The following is an 18,991-nucleotide window of genomic DNA, read 5'->3' on the forward strand; positions in this document are numbered from 1 at the left end:
TGTCTCCCATGAACATACAAGTGAATGATGTTTAGATACTTTAGCCAAAGTTAGTAAAAGTGCGTATAGATGTACTCACCAAGGTCAGCTCCACCCGCCAAGGAGAACAGGAGTTCACTGCTGGCCGCGCCTTGCTTCCCTTACTTGATATAGCACACGGAGGGCTGAGGTGTGTGTGTGTGTGTGTGTGTGTGTGTGGGTGGGTGTTTTGATACTCATTTATTCATATTTGGTCTCTAGCGTCCATAGTTTTCCTTTGTGCGTTGGCGTACACACACACACACACACACACACACACACACACACACACACACACACACACACACACACACACACACACACACACACGCACCAATCAATCTCTGCTGTCTACAGCCTTGATACCTAACGCCGCCAACAGGCACACATAGCGATGTTGTAGATCAAATCAGGTTAAGTTAGTTATAGTGACTGAATTCCCTGAAGGACAATTACGCTCTTCATTAACTAGCAACAGTTTTGTACTTTGACTCAAGGAAAGTGTAGGACACCAACAAAATGTTCATTGAGTAACCACTGGTGGAATCAAACTTCACCGGGAACCAGATTATTAAATATTTGTACATTTTTATACAATAATTGTCCCTACATCAACCAGGCATTTCCTGAACCTTTGCCTCGCGTGGTGCTGCATCTTGCCTATCGGTGGATCTTGATATGGCTGCAGTGCTGTGCTCGTCGTGGCGCCGTTCAAGCCAGGTATCAGGAGTCAGTGCTCTTTGGCTAGTCCAGCAATGATCTCGGCGAACAGAACCAGCAGTCCGCCGGCCAGACTCATGGCCAGCACTGCAAACACCCCCTGGAAAAAAAAGAATATATATATATATATATATATATATATATATATATATATATATATATATATATATATATATATATATATATATATATATATATCATGAAATTTCACACACTGGTATATATATTTTTGTGATATTTATCTCATATTATAGTGATTTGCCTCACCCAGATGTTAGACAGCGAGATGTGAGAGGTCACCAACATCTTCTTTGGAACGTTTTCACACTCTGTAAAATTCGGAACGTTCTCCATCCAGTACGATATGAGTCCCTGTTCAATTAGTGAGCGCAGTCTGCAAAAGTGTTTAGACGAATCAAGTACGGATCAAGATATGGTGGAAAAATAGCACGTAATAAAGAGTGTTAAATTTCATGACTATCATAGAATTTGAATGATATCAATTACCATCAGAATTCATCTAACAGGTACTGAACATGTCCTCTCACCTACTGTTGAAGGCCTGGGTGAGCGGACTCGTCTTTTGGAAAATCATGACTGCCGAGTGCGGTAAGAAGCCGTCCCTTGATATGTAGAAGTCACACTGACCTGAGAGAGACAGAGAGAGAGAGAGAGAGAGAGAGAGAGAGAGAGAGAGAGAGAGAGAGAGAGAGAGAGAGAGAGAGAGAGAGAGAGAGAGATCACAGAACTACTTAGTAACGACAAAGTGTAAGGGTAATTGTGCGTGTGGTCTCCTCTGAGGTCCACGGCTGCTGGTACTAATAACACAAAGAGAAGAATAATACCTGACTACAACATAGGCGTAATACCTTCCCTAGAGAAATCTAAAGCAATAAGACTCCTCAAGTTGAGATCCACGTCAACAAGCACGTGGTGTCCTCGCCTCACCAGGTTGTCCAGACTCTTGAGGTACTGTGATTGCGTGTGGAACTCCAGGCGACCCTTATCTTCTAGACTTGCCACTTCCTTGAACAAGCCTGACTTGACGTCCTGGAGAAATGGGAACAAGAGTGAACACAACAGCGTGATGGTCTTTCGTAGCTGTGGATAAGGTTCAAAGTCCACTATAGCATTCAACCAAAAGGCAGCACCAGCCACACCAGTAACAGCTTACATGTATTTCGAGTTTCAGTCAACGTGAGCATTCGGTGTTTAAGAAGGATCAAATTAACTCACCACTTACTTGTGGCAATTTTGCTTCATGATCTCTTATTGCTGTAAAGAAAAACTCACCCTAAGATTTTGCTCAAAATTAGAATGTTTTTGTCCTATCATGGCGACGTGCGGGTGATCCAGAATGTCCCTCAGGGTCTGGAAGGGCTGCGGCAGATACTTGACAGCCAGCAGGGACATGAGGTTGCCGGAGTAGCTCTTGGCCAGCACCAGCGTCGTCAGCATCCACAGCCCCAGCACCAGACGCTCCCACCACCACCACTCCGCAGGCCTCACCACGTCTGCGTTGGGAGTGAGTGAGGCAGAGTTAGTCTTCATTATGGCACGACTGCTGCTCCCTGAGAGCACGGAAACCTGCAAGACGCAAGGCAGCCTCCAGCAGGAGGGGCCCTGCACGGTCCCCGAGGCCTCACCTTGCTGCAGGAGGATGCGCACAGGGCTGAAGGTGTTGTCAGACCAGCCGCCGTGGAGGAGCGACCTGCCGGGCAGGCAGGATGGAAACAGTTGCAGGACGAGGAGCACCCCCAGCAGCGCCGCCAGGGTGACTGCCCACACCAGGGGCGTGAGGGGCAGCAGGAAGCCCCACGGGTCAATCGTCAGTCTTGACAGGCCGCTCAGTATCCTCAGGTTTCCATTACGCAGTATTGTTGAATGGTCCACCGCCTCTCTCCGCACGGGACTGATGATGAAGGGGCCCGGCGCGAAGTCTGCCTCCTGCGTGAGTGTGACCGTCAGTAATGGGAGGTGGTGGTGGTGGTGGTGATGGTGAGTGATCAGTGAAGGTAAAAATTACAATATACTTATCACTCCATGGTGATCCTTGTTGTGTCTCTGTGTGTGAGACTCAGACACGTGAGTGCGCCGTGGCTCACCTGGCGCACCACCATGCCTATCAGGCCCGTCCAGGACCCGTCAGGCAGCCTGGTGCCGAAGGTTCTCTCGGGTGACAGTGCATACAGCGGCCTGCACCATCGTATATACATTATAAAGAATAATGTTTACTGTATAGCGAAATATAATGCCATTTATAATAATTTACGAATTGGAAAGAAAAAAAGACGTTATGCAGTACGCCAAATATAACAAAAAGCCACGTGTGTAATTTCATACAACATTTATTGCACGAGTACACTAAAAGATGCAGGTTATTCACGTGAAGTTGAGCGCCTTGGCGAAGTGCCTCACGATGTTGTCCACGTATCCCTTAAACTCCAGACGACGACCACCAGGGGCGTCTGCGTCGTCCACCCACGACAGTCTGTGGTAGGGCAGCACCTCGATGGCCACCGTGAGGGTCGGGGCTGAGTTGAACCTGCGCCTCAGTGCAAGGAACTGATGAATTATGTGTTTTTTATAGAGAAACACTGTGCCTGTCATTCCATCTCCTGCTCTAAGGAAGCAGAAGTTGGAGAAAAATCATGAAGAGAAATGAGATTAGTGTTAAGAAGCAAGTTTGAGTTATCGTGAGGGAGAGGAGGCTGGAGGGAAGCAGCAGCAGTGGGCCAACAGCGTGACCACTCGCCGCCGCAAATGAAAGGCTTCTTTACAAGTATGCAAGTAAAGATGATGTATTGCATTTGGAGTCATGGAGTTTCGTGTTAGAGTCTCAAGAGTTTACATATTGGCTGATAAAATCAACATTTAATGATGAATGTTATACACACACAAAGAACTTATCGGGGAAGAGCGACACGTGGGAGGCGAGAGTCAGCCTCGAGTGCGGCGTCCAGGTGGCCACTCTCAGGGGCATGCTGCTGGGGGCGCTATACGGCTGCCACACGAACACGCCCACTTGACTTCCGGTTTTGTGGGTGTGAAAGGATACATGAATTTCATGCAAGCAGAACAGTTCACACTTTCATTGTAACAAGTGAGTCAAGGAACAACTCTGTAAGGTTATGAACTGCAGCACTGACGGCACGGCTGGCACTGGTGTTGGAGTGTGACTCCCTTTACGAAGTAGTGCTGGTGGTGTAGTTACCTGTTGGTTGTCGTGCTCTGCACTCGAAGCAGCATGGCGTTCCTGGTGGAGAGAAGGCCGTGCAGGCCGCCAAGGTGGCTGAGAGGGAGGCGAGTGAAGACAAGGATCCTCGTGGACCACCTGAGGGCGTGACGCCTGAGTGACAGGTGAGCGAAGGCGGCGAGGAAGGCTGAGTCATCACTCACCACCACCACCACCAGGCAGTGCCACGCCTCTGCCAGCTGTGGCGGTCACGGGTTACGAGTTTTCCTCCAAAACATTTTAAATATAAATACGGCTTATAAAATATGTTTACTTAAGCTCTTCTCAGTTTTATTTATTTATTTTATTTATTTGTTTATTTATTCATTATTATTATTATCATTTTTTTTTTCTGAATGACGAACCTGACGAACTTCCTTGACCGTCGTCTCCAGCTGAGGCGGCGTGGCGTTACCGGTCAGGTTGTCACCCTCTACCTGGAAGACAGTGACGCCCTGCGGCGCCTTCACCGCCTCTACCTCCTGAGGGAAGCATGAGAAATGAAAAGCAATAAATAGCAAACAATAAGATATAAATAACGGAACATCAGTTATGCCTTATTATATATTTTATATCACATATTTTATACATATTCTTTCCTCTCAGTCCCAAGATTCACCTGGTGGCCGTCAGTCAGCAGCAGCGTCATGTGTCCACACGTCAGGTGTCGTGTGATGGACTCCACTGACTGGAAAGCCGTCACTTCTTTACTGTCTGCCGAACAAAACGGAATGCACTATAGAGTGAACATCAAAGTGATCAGCTTTCATGTATAAATGTAGGTAAACACAAATGTATTGTTTTATAAGTAGGAGTAGCAAGACGGCTTCATTACTCACGCGGACGGAGTGATTTTGCGTGTGCCAGCTGCACGCAGGTGTGCTGCACCGCCGCCACCACCACCACCAGCGTGACTGCCCTCATGACAGCGGCGCTGCCACAACAACAATACTTTTTAACCACACTGCCCAGAGCAGCTGTACGTACCTGTGCTACTCAGTGTCATGTCACTATGCACTGGAAAGGACAAACTCTCTCTGTAAGTAGTCATGGTCATAATGCCTTTGAAAACTGAGACTGTAGATGGAAAAAAATAATATAAACCTTTTACATAAAGATATTTATTTAAGGATCTTACTATATGGTTTTCAATGTATAACCTTTTATTTGATTTCATTAATATTTTGAAGACATTTGGAAGTCTAGAGTTCCCTGGACCTTATTCTGGCAAACTTGTGGTACATGAGAACAGAACTCAGAACAGTCCATGCGCAACACAGGCAAGACAGTTTGTACCCTTCCTGGAACACATCTGAATGTATGAGCCCGCTGGAACATGATAACTAAATCTCTAGTTGCCAACACTTAGACGACATAGATATATTTCATTGGTCTATGATTATCAACATTCCCTTCTTGCTTCCACCGGTTGATCCACCTGCAGACTGTGGAGGGACTCACGCCAGTCTCCCGTGCGATGGTTCGGGCGGACTTGCCTCTTACCCACATCACCACAAACTGGGAGCGTTCGGAGAGTGTGGTTGGCTGGGAGGGATATCGCTTCATCACCCGAACACGTCTTCGGGGTTCACGGCTCCTTGGGATGCTGCTGGCGTGGCGTGTGAAAGTTAACAGAATCGTATGGGAAGTCACTAAGAATACTCTGTTTTAAATTGTTGATCCTAACTAGCCCACCCATACAATTTGAAGGGTTAAGTAAATTATGCGAGTGCCCTCATTGCATTACTGTGCTAATCCCCATACACGCTGCTGCGCCCTCTCTTTACATATGGAAGTGCTGTAGGCTTTTTCCTAAACTCTACCTCTGTTCCCACACCTGCCATAGAAACTCGTTAAAATCTTACCATGCCCTTCAGGTCAATCTGTATTGTTTAAGTGATCTGTCACTCATAACAGGTCATTGACAGTGTCTCATAAACTGAAAAAATATCAACGTATACTAGTGGTGGATCAATGCAGTGCAGCAAAATCGTGCTAATTTCAAATAACTATTTTTTTTTTTTTTTCGTGGAAGTAGAAAAAAAATATTCGTATTTACTTGTGAGCTAAAGATATTGTACTACAGCCCAGTGAAGGAGTCTGTGCATAGATGTACCCACCAAGCTCAGCTGCACGCGCCAGGAGAGCACTGCAGGCCGCACCTTGTTCCCAGACTTCATATAGCACCAGCTGAGCCCTCCCATGTGTGTGTGTGTGTGTGTGTGTGTGTGTGTGTGTGGGTGTTCTGATACTCATTTATTAATGCTTGATCTTCATTGTCCATAGCTAAGCTGCTCTGTGAACAATACACACACACACACAAACACACACACACACACACACACACACACACACACACACACACACACACACACACACACACACACACACACACACACACACACACACACACACACACACACACACACACACACACACACACACACACACACACCAATGTAGCTGATAGTTCAAAGTAAACGTAACTAATATAATTAAATATCCCAACAGGATAACGATAATTTTTTTCTGGTTCAACAATGTTCTACTCTGATTCTCCGCTATTTTTTTCCTTTTACTAACTTTATTTATTTTATTCGGTTGTCACATGTGAAAGCTGCCAAATAAGGGGACAACAGATTAAGAAAAATGATAAATTGTCTCTCCTAAAAATTACAATAAATATTTTTTTTTCCAAGTAGAATGGTAGTGCAGCCCCGGAGGTGTCTTGATGCTCCTCTCCTAAAGTAGCTGAAGCCACGGGGAGGGAAAAATCAGAAACAGGCTTTAAATTCTAGTTTGCCAGTGAAAGGGATGAAGGAGTGAAGATAGTGACTGACTCATGCATCACCGTAAATCACCTTTGAAAGTACTAAGGTTTGTGTTGCAGAGTAAAGTACATGAATTACTGATCATCTTTTTAATTCGAAGACTGTATTGGGGCTTGTTTTATTTGAGTCTTTTACAACCAACACTCCTGTCGCACCGCGGTGCACCTCCTATCTGAGCAAGTGTTGGGGGGAGGTTCCTATGCCTCAGAGGGGCTAGGAGAGGATGGTCTTTTGTTCCCTTCAATTAAGACATGAAGGAAGTGAGCTGAAGGGAAAAATTTTCTTGTGTTTGATATAACTGGAGACACGGGGGATGTTTTTGTGTTCCCTTCACTTGAGAGACGAGGAAGTAATGCGAGGAGAGGATGGTCTTGTGTCCGACGTAACTTGAGATATGAGGAAAGTAAACTGAAGGAAGGATCGTGTCTTTCTTTCACTTGAGACGCGAGATAAGTAAGCTGGAGGGCGTGTTGTCTAGAGCGCGTTGGTGTCTTCCTTTCACTGGAGGCGCGAGGAGAGCAGGGCGAGGAGCAGCTCCCCCCCCAGGGTCACCAACGCCACCCCCAGACCCCCAGCCAGCACAACGAACATCCCCTGCGGAAGATAGAGTTAGCGTGCTTCTCTTGTGTCTTCTGTTTATCCATTGCCTTAGTTATATTTGCACTGACTTTGAATTTTGGAGTTTCTTTTTCTTCTGTCACGTTTATGATGTTAAGTTAGATTAGGTTAGTTATTTTTATCTAATATCTTCTCTTGTATCTTCTATTTACTCTTTACCGTAGTGTTATTTGAAATCATTTGAAATTCTGCATTTTTCTTTCCTCCTTTTGAAAGTTATCATGTTTACAGCGTTAATTGCGATATATTAAGTTACTGTTACCTAATCTCTTGTTCTTGCAATCTGTCTGTCTGTCTGTCTGTCTGTCTGTCTGTGTGTAGCCTGTAAACATGCGTAACACGTGTTTCAGTCTCACCCAGATGTTGCGAATAGAGATGGACGAGGTCAGCAGCTTCTTCTTGGGGACATTCTCACACTCACTGATGTTCGGGACGTTCTCCATCCAGTATGATATCAAACCCTGCTCGATGATGGACAGGAACCTGGAAGAAAAAATAAGTACTCGTACATAAGCAAATAAATAAATGATCGAGTCATACTTTTGTCCGACCGACGTTTCCGCGCTTGGTGAACAAGCAACAGAAACTAAGCGGCCGAGACAAATCCCTTTTTGGGGGGACGACAGGGTAGTGGGCTCGGCCACCACTACTCACACCTACCGCCCTACGGACGGCACAGGTGATGCGAAACCTACCTGCCGGAGTCGCCCCCGACAGGATTCTAGCTGAGGACGCCACCCTCAGACCAGGCGGTTGGCTACCTGAGTTACTAGGCCCGCCGCAGCAGGAAACACCATTCGCAGACGTACGCCTTCTGCTAGAGCGCCTCTGGTCCGAGTGACGAACACATTTATTGTTGATAAATTGGATAACATAATAATAGATGGTGATAAGTAGCCAAGTTAATAAGCTTATATGAATACTTAGATGCAGTATACAGAAAATGAATAAAATGACAACGAATTACAAGTCATTTATATCATGGACTTTAATTCGTCGCTTTACAATGACTTCGTAGGAAAATAAATACCGGATAATGACGAGTAGGAGAGCACATCAGTGACTCAGCCTTTTGAAGTTAATGAGTAAGTAAATAGCAGACAGTTGGCAATACAAGTCAGTGGTCAGTGCACCTCTTGTTGAAGCCGTGGATGAGAGGGTTGGTCTTCTGGCTCATCATGACGGCCGAATAAGGGAGGAATCCGTCCCGTGATATGTAGAAGTCACAATGGCCTGGAAGTGAGAGAGAGAGAGAGAGAGAGAGAGAGAGAGAGAGAGAGAGAGAGAGAGAGAGAGAGAGAGAGAGAGAGAGAGAGAGAGAGAGAGAGAGACTAGGAAATTAGATAAATAATATTATTCTTGGGAAACTATAACATTTTACTACTACTACTACTACTACTACTACGATAATTAGCACCACCACCACCACCACCACCACCACTTGTGTCACTATCAGTTCTGCCATGACACTGCACATGTCAGTTTAATAAAGTCAACCCTTGCTGTCGTCGGTCTGGCCTCACCTTTCTCAGAGAAGTCCAAGGCTATGCGGCTCCTGAGGCTGATGTCCACGTCGATGACCACGTGATGCCCGGCCCTCACCAGCGTGTCCAAGCTTCCTCTGATCTGTGACTGGGTGTGGAACTTGAGGCGACCGTTATCCTCCAGCTGAGCCACCTCGTGATACACGCCAGACCGCGCCTCCTGCAGATGAAGGCTTGAGAGTAAGGAAGGATGTGCTTCGCTCGCGTGGTCGTAAGGAGCATGTGAGCAGCGCATTCTGCACTTTGATCTTCGCGAAGTCTTCTTTCGACTCACTGATATTAGTGAATACCGTAAGAAATTTTGAAATTTTGTAGATATATGAAATGTCGTCATTTTTTTTTACTCACCCTGATATATTGTTCGTAACTGGACAATTTTTGCCATATCATGACCACGCTCGGGTGGTCCAGGACGTCCCTCAGAGTCTGGAAGGGCTGCGGCACGTATCTCACGGCCAGCAGGGACATGAGGTTGCCGGCATAGCTCTTGGTCAGCACCAGCGTCGTCAGCATCCACAGTCCCAGCACCAGACGCTCCCACCACCACCACTCCGCGGGCCACACCACGTCTGCGTTGGGAGTGAGTGAGGCAGAGTTAGTCTTCATTAGGGCACGACTGTTGCTCCCTGAGAGCACGGAAACTTTCAAGACGCAAGACAGCCCCCGGCAGGAGGGGCCCAGCACGCTCCCCGAGCCCTCACCTTGCTGCAGGAGGACGCGCACAGGGCTGAAGGTGTTGGCGCTCATCATATTGCTGGGCAGAATGGAAGAAATCAGGTATAGAAGGGTGATCACTCCCAGTAGCGCCGTCAGCGTGGCCACCCACACCAGGGCCGTGAGGGGCAACACAAACCCCCACGGATCCACCTCCAGTCCAGTCAAACCGGCTATTATTCTAACATTTCCAATATAAAATGCCGTTGTGTGATCTGCCGCTTGGCTTCTCACCAGACTGTTGATGAAGGGCCCGGGTGAGAAGTCCACCTCCTGGGGTGAATACCAGAGAATCAGTCACTCAGTTATTTCTGAAGACGTTTTGAGTGTTACACTTCCAAACCAAAAAAATCTACTGCACGACACACCAGGCGTGTCATGAGCCTGGCAGGTGCGCCCACTGCACACACCATGGAGTCTCGCTCACCTCCCGCACCACCATGCCCATCAGGCCCGTCCAGGACCCGTCAGGCAGCCTGGTGCCGAACGTTCTCTCTGGGGACAGCACGTATCTGTACCTGAGGGCATCGGTGTGTGGGGTGTGGAATACAGTGGTAGTGACACACTTAGTTTTGTATTCTTGAAACGAAAAAAGATTGGAATTTCTTAGAGTTGTGATATATAGATGATTGCTATTCATGATAAGTCATTGGCGCTCATGAAAACAAACTAACGTGAAGTTGAGCGCCTTGGCGAAGTGCCTCACGATGTTGTCCACGTATCCCGAATAAAGCAGGCGACGACCGCTAGGTACGTCTGGGTCCTCCAGCCACGATATCCTGTTGTGAGGCAGCACCTCGATGGCCGCCGTGAGGGCCGGGGCTGAGCTGAACCTATGCCGCGGTACAGAGGACAAACAGATAAGAGTCATGAGCTTTTATGATGATGTAATAACATGATGATATATTGCATTTCTTGTGCTAGACACTCATGGTAAAATCTTAGTACTTCATAAGCAAAATTCTAAACACACACACACAGAAAATTTGTCAGGGAAGAGTGCCACGTCGGGGGCGAGAGTCAGTCTCCCGTGCGGCGTCCAGGTGGCCACTTCCACGGGCTTGCTGCTGTACGGCAGCCACACGTAAACACGACTGTCAAAATTAAACATGAACATGATGAACGAAGAAATGTGCGTAAAAAGATACGTCTTTACAACATATCATGCTCTTGTCAATACAAAGACCATCTTTCAGTTTGATGTGACAAGGGACTCATTACGCGGAAAGATCCAGCGTCAGTAACTGCTGCAGGGAAACACTGCCGCCAGTGTTGCATCACCTTTTATGTGTCATGTCCACATTTATGAGGAGCAGCATGGCGTTTCTGTTGGAGAGAAGGCCGTGCAGGCCGCCAAGGTGGCTGAGAGGGAGGTGAGTGAGAACAAGGATCCTCGTGGACCACCTGAGGGCGTGACGCCTGAGTGACAGGTGAGCGAAGGCAGCGAGGAAAGCTGGGTCATCGCTCACCACCACCACCACCAGGCAGTGCCACGCCTCTCCCATCTGTGGGATGTCACGAGGTTACGAACATTACCCCATACTTTTTATGAGCAGCGACAGTGTGTGGTAATCTTAACACAGGTAATGGAGCAACATCTTTCGGTAATCATTTGGAAAACATCTCACCTTACGTATTTGGTCAACCACCACCGTCAGTTGAGTCTCCGTTGTATTTCCTTTGTCATCCTGCACCTGCAAGACAACCACGCCCCTCGGAGCCCGCACTGCCTCGCCCTCCTGTTTGACACACATCAATGAAAAAATAATCACACATGCATCGTATGTGATGCTTGTAATAATGCCCAGTCTTATTTAAAAACATAACGACTTTTCAATGAAGAGTCACCTGTTTCGTGTGAGTCAAGAACGCGGCGGTGTGGTCACACGGCGAGTCTGTTGTGAGGATTGGCGCCACTGCCTCCACCGCTGGCAGTCCCTCCATCTCTTTTAAAACCAATTATAGAAATGATATTCTGTAATTTGTGTGAATCTGATGACCATAAGACAACAACACTCGTACATTAGAGCATAGATAAGGAATGCAACACGACCACGCTACTCACGAGGCAGAGCCGTGAAGGTCGCAGAGAGCACGCCGGCGGCCAGCAGTAGCGCCACGCCCGCTCGCATCACACCTGTGCGATTGAGCTGTTATGGATTTTGTTGTGTGTGTGTGTGTGTGTGTGTGTGTGTGTGTGTGTGTGTTTCCATTAAGATCAGTACGTAGCTATGTAGAAACGCTGCCATATCAAAACTGCTAGTCATCCACCACTCAGGAGTGACAGAAGTGCCTATGACTTATGTAAAAGAAACGTCGGAAGTTTACAACACTTAACTAAATTATATATGGAAACTTATTTTTATTCATGTTTATGCCTCCGTTAACAGCGGGACACGTGGCTCGCACTCAGCACACACAAAGTAGGATATTTACAAAGTTTGACTAGAATAAATATCTCAGTATTTATTTCAACTTGCAGCTCACAAGTCGTAATTTACCCTCCTGTTTAATTTACCCTCCTCCTTATTTTTTGCCGAGAGGAAACGCAACGCTCTGTCAATGATGTAAGACCAGGCTGGATGCGAGATGAACACACGGCTTTGCATCCACGCGGGACACGCCACGACCCACGGGGCAGAACCCACAAGTGTTTTGAGGACTGATTTCTTGAGGCGATAATGGTGCGCTTTGCTGATTGGCTTGTGATTCTCAACATTTCCTTCCTGCTGCCACCGGTTGATCCACCTGCAGACAGTGGAAGGACTCACGCACGTCTCCTTAGCGATCGCTCGAGTGGACATCCCGCTAATCCACATAGACACAAAGGTGGCGCGTTGTCTGTAGGTGGTTGGCTGGTTGGAGCATCGCATCATGCCTCACTCGGCTGATCTGTTCTCACCGTCGGTCGTCTAACTCACCCGCTTGTGGCGTTGTGCAGACTTGTGGGGGAAAGATTTTGGGATGATCGTTAGCAAAAAAGCTCAAGGCGATTCCAGGTCATGTTGTTCCATGTTCCCTTGTCTGTGTCTGTCTGCACGTGAGGTTTGTTTTGAGCTTTTTGCGTGGGAAAAATATGTGACAAAGGAATGTTGATTTTTGTGTTTTATTTTACGAGATTTTAGTCCTTTGAAATTTCGTTAGATAAATTCATAGTGATATTTTTCATAAAGTAATTAACTGACAGCTCAAGGAAATGCCCAAATTGTGTTTTAAGTTACTTTTACGTTAATGTTGCTGACGTGTTTTCACAAGACTCTTTAATGTTAGTTCTTTTGAAGTGTCTGGAGAAAACATTGCAGTAATATCCTCACACTCGGCAGCAAACTAACAGCTGAGGCAGTATTCAAGAAGTGTGTTATATTACATTACCTTTCATATTTTTTTTTTTGTGACATTAGAAAAAAAAAAAGTATGCCAACATCTTCCACGTGCGTAGCAGCAACTCAACCATTCTAAGAGAACTTCCTGGGAGAGATGCTCCAAAAAACCCACGATTATTTGCTACAAACTTCACAGAGAAAAATCAGGAAGGGAAGCAATAGTCTCACTCTTGTAAAATGAACTCACCTGTCTGCTCCGCGCGGCCACAGACAGTGCACAAGTCTTGGTCCACGCGGCAGAGAGAGGCACCGAGAGACAGGCGGGGCAGGAGAATAGTGAAAAGTAACCGTCGCTTCCTTCTTTTATAATGAAGTGGTCGTGTGTGTGTGTGTGTGTGTGTGTGTGTGTGTGTGTGTGTGTGTGTGTGTGTGTGTGTGTGTGTGTGTGTGTGTGTGTGTGTTCGTTACCAATGTTTATGGTTTATTCCCACCACATTTATTTAACAGACTCTCTTCTCTTATTCATCAGCACTGAAAGTTTTGTGTCCTTTTAAGGTATTGCATTATCTGTGAAAGTGTTACGCTTTGTGCTAAGTCTCGACTTAGCTGTGATTTACACACACACACACACACACACACACACACACACACACACACAAATTTCTTTATTCTTTAAAAATATATACACTGGCCACCCCCCCAAAAAAAATATATATCATTGAAATAATTAACTCTCAACTTGACAACAGCCGTAATATTTAGAGAACATAAATAAGTAAATAGAAAAGTGCAACAGGAGACGCTCACCACGACAACAGTAAATACTGAGAAAGAACACTTGAATGGGAAAATATTTATTCACTTTGCTTTACACGACTGTACTTTCTTCCTGTCCTCTTACTTGATGCTGCTAAGGCTTGGGGGCTAGGCTGACGAGCACCTCAGCACACAGGACCAGCACCCCGGCAGCCAGACCCCCGGCCAGCACTGCAAACACTCCCTGCAGGACAACACAACGCGGGACTCTTAATGCATCAAATGTCTGTTCTTGTATTTGTTGTTCAAACCTGCAGAAACACAACTATAGGGGAAGCAGGAAGATGGCAGAACGACAGTTGTTAAGCTTTAAATCATTCTAATCTTCTCTTAAAGCTTAATATTGAATCGGGTCTAACATTTCATCTTTGACTCCTCATCTTCTTATTTGGCGCAAGCTTGGTGTATGATTTGAAGAAATGATCGATTGGTTAGTGAAATCAATGCCGTAGCTCTGTTTTTCCTCATTAGAATATTCTAGTTATGACCAAAATCACAATTGTCACATCGTACTTAACAGCGAAAGGGTTGTGCTCTCACCCAGATGTTGTGAAGAAAGATGCTTGAGTTGACCAGCATTTTCTTGGGAATGTTTTCACACTGGGTAAAATTTGGCACGTTCTCCATCCAGTACGTTATTAGGCCGTGCTCTGTTAGCGTATGAAACCTGCAAGAATCACGTTTTAGCATCGTCCATTACGAAATTTATGTAACATGGCAAATACACAGATCTGATATTAAATGGTTGAATATCTTAGGACATTTGTATATCTCTATTTTATTGCTATTGCTGTGCTGGATTTACTGCTTCCATTATGAATTACTAACTGTATTATTGCCTCGTTATTGCAGCATCATCAAATCAATCTGTCAGCCATCACAAACTGCACATTTGTCATGCATAAAAGTGTTTCCAAGCCCCAGCACTAACTCAGGTACCTGAACACTGATATTTCCGTCGCGTGACAAGGTCCAAGTCTGCCTACCTTTTGTTGAATCCGTGGACGAGAGGATTGGTCTTCTGGGTCATCATAGCAGACGAAAAGGGCAGAAACCCGTCCCTTGACATGTAAAAGTCACACCGGCCTGTGAATGAAAGAGTGACAGTGATGCAACTGACTGAAAGCTTAATACATTGTATCGTTCTCCATAAATCCCAGCGAGCGTTACGAATGCAATAAAGTTGACGTCGCAAGAGAAGTACAAGCCTTGCTTGTCTTGCATCAGGAGAGCGGGAGACACATTAATACTACTACGGCTGCTAATGGAGCCGCTGCAGCTGTTACTGATAGTACTACTCTTCTTTGTAATATTAATAGCACTACTGCAAACTTCTATCAGTATTTTTTTTTCTATAATCAAAAGATACAATGGATTTCGTGAAAGCACCTTTTTCAGAAAAGTCTAAAGCAATGCGACTCTTCAAACTGATGTCCACGTCAATGAGCACGTGGCCTCCTGTCCTCACGAGGATGTCCAGGCCTTCCTTCATCTCCTGCTGGGTGTGGAACTCCAGGCGGCCCTTGTCCTCTAACTCTGCTACCTCGCGAAACTGACCGTGCTTCACGTCCTGGGGGAAGGACTTCATCAATTAGATCTTCAACCCGCCCACAAAATTCAGTGGTTGGACTTACTTTTAATTTCCAAAACGTTGGGAATCCTTTCAATGTTCCATCACTTTGGGAATCTTTTGCTCAAGGAGTACGGCTATGGGAAAATAAAAATGTTACACAAGTACATTACCCTGATGAATTGTTCGTAACTGGAATACTTCTGCCATATCATGGCGACGCTTGGGTGGTCCAGGACGTCCCTCAGAGTCTGGAAGGGCTGCGGCACGTATCTCACGGCCAGCAGGGACATGAGGTTGCCGGCATAGCTCTTGGTCAGCACGAGCGTCGTCAGCATCCACAGCCCCAGCACCAGACGCTCCCACCACCACCACTCCGCGGGCCGCACCACGTCTGCGTTGGGAGTGAGTGAGGCAGAGTTAGTCTTCATTAGGGCACGACTGCTGCTCCCTGAGAGCACGGAAACGCAAAGGCAGCCCCCCGTAGGGGGTGCCCCAGCACAGTCCCCGAGGCCTCACCTTGCTGTAGGAAGACGCGGACAGGGCTGAAGGTGTTGGCGGACCAGCTATCGTAGCATGGCACCTTATGCGTCTTATTTGACATGCAAGAGGAAAAGACTTGTAACGCAGCCAGCACCCCCAGTAGCGCCGTCAGGGTGGCTGTCCACACCAGGGGCGTGAGGGGCAGCATGAAGCTCCACGGGTCTACCCTTAAGCCAGCCAGGCCGCCCACTATTCTTACGTTGCCGTGATAAAACGTTGTCGAAGGGTCTGCTGCCTGCTTCCTGACCAGCGTCATGATGAAGGGGCCTGTGGCGAAGTCAGCCTCCTAGAAAAATTAATGATTACAGAATATATCATTGGACATTACGTATCGTTACACTGTATGTAATGTTGCACCAAGTGAGTGTTGGGGAGTCCGGCTCACCTCCCGCACCACCATGCCGATCATGCCTGTCCAGGAGCCGTCAGGCAGCCTGGTGCCGAAGGTTCTCTCGGGGGACAGCACGTACCTGGGCCTGAACAGTTTCTTCTGTAACAATCTTATTTCTTTTCATTAAATTATCGTATGAGCAAGTCTGTGTTCATGGCGCCATTCTTCACTCATTGCATGCTACAGGAACAAATCAGAGCAGACTTACGTGAAATTCATTGCCTCGGCGAGATACCTCACGATATTGTTTATATAACCCGAGTATTCCAGGCGACGACCTCCAGGAGCGTCCGGGTCGTCCACCCAGACCAGTGTTGTGTGAGGCAGCAGCTCCACCGCCACGGTAAGGCTCGGGGCGGAGCTGAACCTGGAGGATCACGGCATTGGACTTTATTATTTCAAACACTCGAGTCAAACACCTCAGTGTTGACTGATCATTTCAGGCACTCGTAGCAAACACCGGAGTGTTCACTATCAACAATAAAAATTACATATACACACACAGAGAACTTGTTGGGGAAGAGCGACACGTGGGAGGCGAGAGTCAGCCTCCCGTGTGGCGTCCAGGTGGCCACCCTCATGGGCGTGCTGCCGGCGGCGCTGTACGGCTGCCACACCAACACGCCCACCTGACTGACAGACCAGTGAACGAAAAATAAACTCAAGCTGTTGTTATGAAAAGCAAGATGATCTTATTTTATTTTTATTTTTGTTTATGCCAACTAATAATGCCTCTCTCATAATAACTAATAACTCTCAGTGAACGGTAGCTGTTTGGGTGAAGCCGCTGGTGGGGAGAGTTTCATCACCTGACAGCCTCCTCGCCCTCCTGTACGTGCAGCAGCATGGCGTTCCTGGTGGAGAGAAGGCCGTGCAGGCCGCCAAGGTGGTTAAGAGGGAGGCGAGTGAGAACAAGGATCCTCGTGGACCACCTGAGGGCGTGACGCCTGAGTGACAGGTGAGCGAAGGCGGCGAGGAAGGCTGGGTCATCACTCACCACCACCACCACCAGGCAGTGCCACGCCGCTCCCACCTATCGGGATTACACTGTTCCGAGTGTTTCTTCACATCACTGTTGATCTAAAAAAATGCTTAAATAAATTTGTTGGAAAGTTACCTACCTGGCGAACATAATCGACTGCCTTTGCCAGGTAAGAGTGCGACGCATTGCCGCGCGTGGCGCTGAGGTTTTCAGCTGCTACCTGGAACACAGCGACGCCGCGCGGCGCCGGCACGACTTCTGCCTCCTGAGGGAGGAGCAGATGGTGAAAAAAATAATTCAAGACCTGTATCATGTTTTCATATTTAAGGTGTGAGGGAATTTCACCTTCTTGCCGTCCGTGAAGATCAGCGTCACGTGTTCACACGGCGAGTGTGTTGAGAGAATTGCTGCGACTGCGCGGGGTGACTGCCATTCTGTGTTGCCTTTGGGGGAAAGATTGTGATTCTCCTCACCAGTTGTTGAGTACGTGTATCTAATTTCTGTTTGAGCAAGGAAGTGTGCATAATGAGGAAGTAAGTGAGGAATATCACATTTTTCTTACCTTCGACGAGAGGTCTCAAGTTCGCCACATGGAAGCAGCACACCAGCAGCACGGCCACCACCTGCATGACCACCACCACCACCACCACCACCACCACCACCACCACCACCACCACCGCCACCACCACCACCAGCACTACCACCACCACCACCACTGATCTGAAGTACACTCAGCTGGTGTGACTTCCCCTCGTGACACCTCATCATTCAGGCACATGAAAAAAAAATAGTGTATGACTCTCTCTCTCTCTCTCTCTCTCTCTCTCTCTCTCTCTCTCTCTCTCTCTCTCTCTCTCTCTCTCTCTCTCTCTCTCTCTCTCTCTCTCTCTCTCTCTCTCTCTCTCATGCACAGACTCCTGTGGCTGCGTCACATTCGAGGAGAAGTGACATTTCTTTGGGTATTCATAGAAATCGAAGCGAGGAAAACGTCTTTATGTCCACAATAAAGGAAACATTTCCACATCACTTCAGATCAGATCTTCATTCCTTTAAACAAGACAATTTAAACGGTAACCTTGAGCGGCGCTCCGCCAGAGAGCTTCCAATACCCGTACAACGTGAAAGAGAAACATTATACTTCCAGTGGTAGATGTTAGTGCGTATTTAACATACGTGTGGTTTCCTGACAGTGTTTATCTACTTCTTTTCTGTTAACACTGAGGGCACTGGAAAATAAATAAATAAAAAAAGATTTGCATGAAGACAAAAAAAGAAGGGATTATTTTCGTTTTTTCTATACTACTGATTTAAGAGACTAGCATCAAAGAATATATCTTTTAAAAAAATGTAGGTGTTTATGAGGAAACATTCGTGCAGCTGCGGTTATCTCATTCTTCAAGGTACCGCATGTCCAGGTATTGCCTGTGTCTGCATGTCTGCCACTGCTTACTCGTGTATCTTGACATTAACCCTTTCAGTACTGGACCATTTCCGAGATTCTTAAAGTCACCTATTATAAGTCAGAAAATAAATTAAAATAGTAGTAGATGAGCAACTAGAGATAATTTTTCACTCCTTCATTACGGTAATATAAACATGAATTCTTTGTAACAGCATCTTCAGTAAAATTAAACAGGTGTCGTGGTGCCGAAAAAAAAAAATCAGCATCCTTATTACTTGGCAGTG

The 18,991-nt window shown here is 46.7% G+C and overlaps 4 protein-coding genes across 6 annotated transcripts; all 4 read right to left on the reverse strand.

Moving 5' to 3' along the window:
* Positions 1-577: 577 nt before the first annotated feature.
* LOC135113875 (ionotropic receptor 93a-like) lies at positions 578-3,520 on the reverse strand. Of its 2 annotated transcripts, XM_064029496.1 has the most exons (8): positions 3,125-3,520; positions 2,844-2,934; positions 2,385-2,685; positions 2,032-2,252; positions 1,608-1,788; positions 1,287-1,386; positions 1,006-1,132; positions 578-838 (listed from the first exon to the last, which is right to left on the reverse strand). In XM_064029496.1, the coding sequence occupies exons 1-8, from the start codon at positions 3,346-3,348 to the stop codon at positions 749-751; spliced, it is 1,335 nt and encodes a 444-aa protein (XP_063885566.1). In that variant the 5' UTR covers positions 3,349-3,520; the 3' UTR covers positions 578-748. The 2 variants fall into 2 exon arrangements, with proteins under 2 accessions (XP_063885566.1, XP_063885564.1); XM_064029494.1 differs by having other exon boundaries at positions 2,032-2,685; positions 3,125-3,497.
* LOC135113876 (uncharacterized) lies at positions 3,489-6,124 on the reverse strand. Its single transcript, XM_064029497.1, has 7 exons — positions 6,094-6,124; positions 5,435-5,579; positions 4,813-4,907; positions 4,593-4,687; positions 4,339-4,455; positions 3,953-4,173; positions 3,489-3,767 (listed from the first exon to the last, which is right to left on the reverse strand). Exons 3-7 carry the CDS (start codon positions 4,895-4,897, stop codon positions 3,626-3,628), a joined length of 660 nt encoding a protein of 219 aa, XP_063885567.1. The 5' UTR covers positions 4,898-4,907; positions 5,435-5,579; positions 6,094-6,124; the 3' UTR covers positions 3,489-3,625.
* Positions 6,125-7,640: 1,516 nt separating this feature from the next.
* LOC135113484 (uncharacterized) lies at positions 7,641-11,812 on the reverse strand. The gene is made up of 12 exons (XM_064028723.1): positions 11,746-11,812; positions 11,529-11,626; positions 11,309-11,419; positions 10,962-11,185; positions 10,658-10,774; positions 10,355-10,513; positions 10,108-10,198; positions 9,668-9,953; positions 9,315-9,535; positions 8,946-9,126; positions 8,556-8,655; positions 7,641-7,905 (listed from the first exon to the last, which is right to left on the reverse strand). Exons 1-12 carry the CDS (start codon positions 11,810-11,812, stop codon positions 7,656-7,658), a joined length of 1,905 nt encoding a protein of 634 aa, XP_063884793.1. The 3' UTR covers positions 7,641-7,655.
* A 2,073-nt stretch (positions 11,813-13,885) lies between these two features.
* Positions 13,886-17,426, reverse strand: LOC135113877 (glutamate receptor ionotropic, kainate 5-like). Of its 2 annotated transcripts, XR_010275098.1 has the most exons (7): positions 17,133-17,426; positions 16,825-16,956; positions 16,532-16,690; positions 16,318-16,408; positions 15,209-16,218; positions 14,806-14,905; positions 13,886-14,486 (listed from the first exon to the last, which is right to left on the reverse strand). XR_010275098.1 is itself a non-coding variant. In XM_064029498.1 (5 exons), exons 1-5 carry the CDS (start codon positions 17,168-17,170, stop codon positions 15,820-15,822), a joined length of 819 nt encoding a protein of 272 aa, XP_063885568.1. In that variant the 5' UTR covers positions 17,171-17,426; the 3' UTR covers positions 14,926-15,819. The 2 variants fall into 2 exon arrangements, 1 of the variants encoding a protein (XP_063885568.1); XM_064029498.1 differs by lacking the exons at positions 13,886-14,486; positions 14,806-14,905 and having other exon boundaries at positions 14,926-16,218.
* Positions 17,427-18,991: the final 1,565 nt, after the last annotated feature.

The sequence above is a fragment of the Scylla paramamosain genome, chromosome 26, assembly GCF_035594125.1.
Source record: "Scylla paramamosain isolate STU-SP2022 chromosome 26, ASM3559412v1, whole genome shotgun sequence".
Classification (NCBI taxonomy): domain Eukaryota; kingdom Metazoa; phylum Arthropoda; class Malacostraca; order Decapoda; family Portunidae; genus Scylla; species Scylla paramamosain.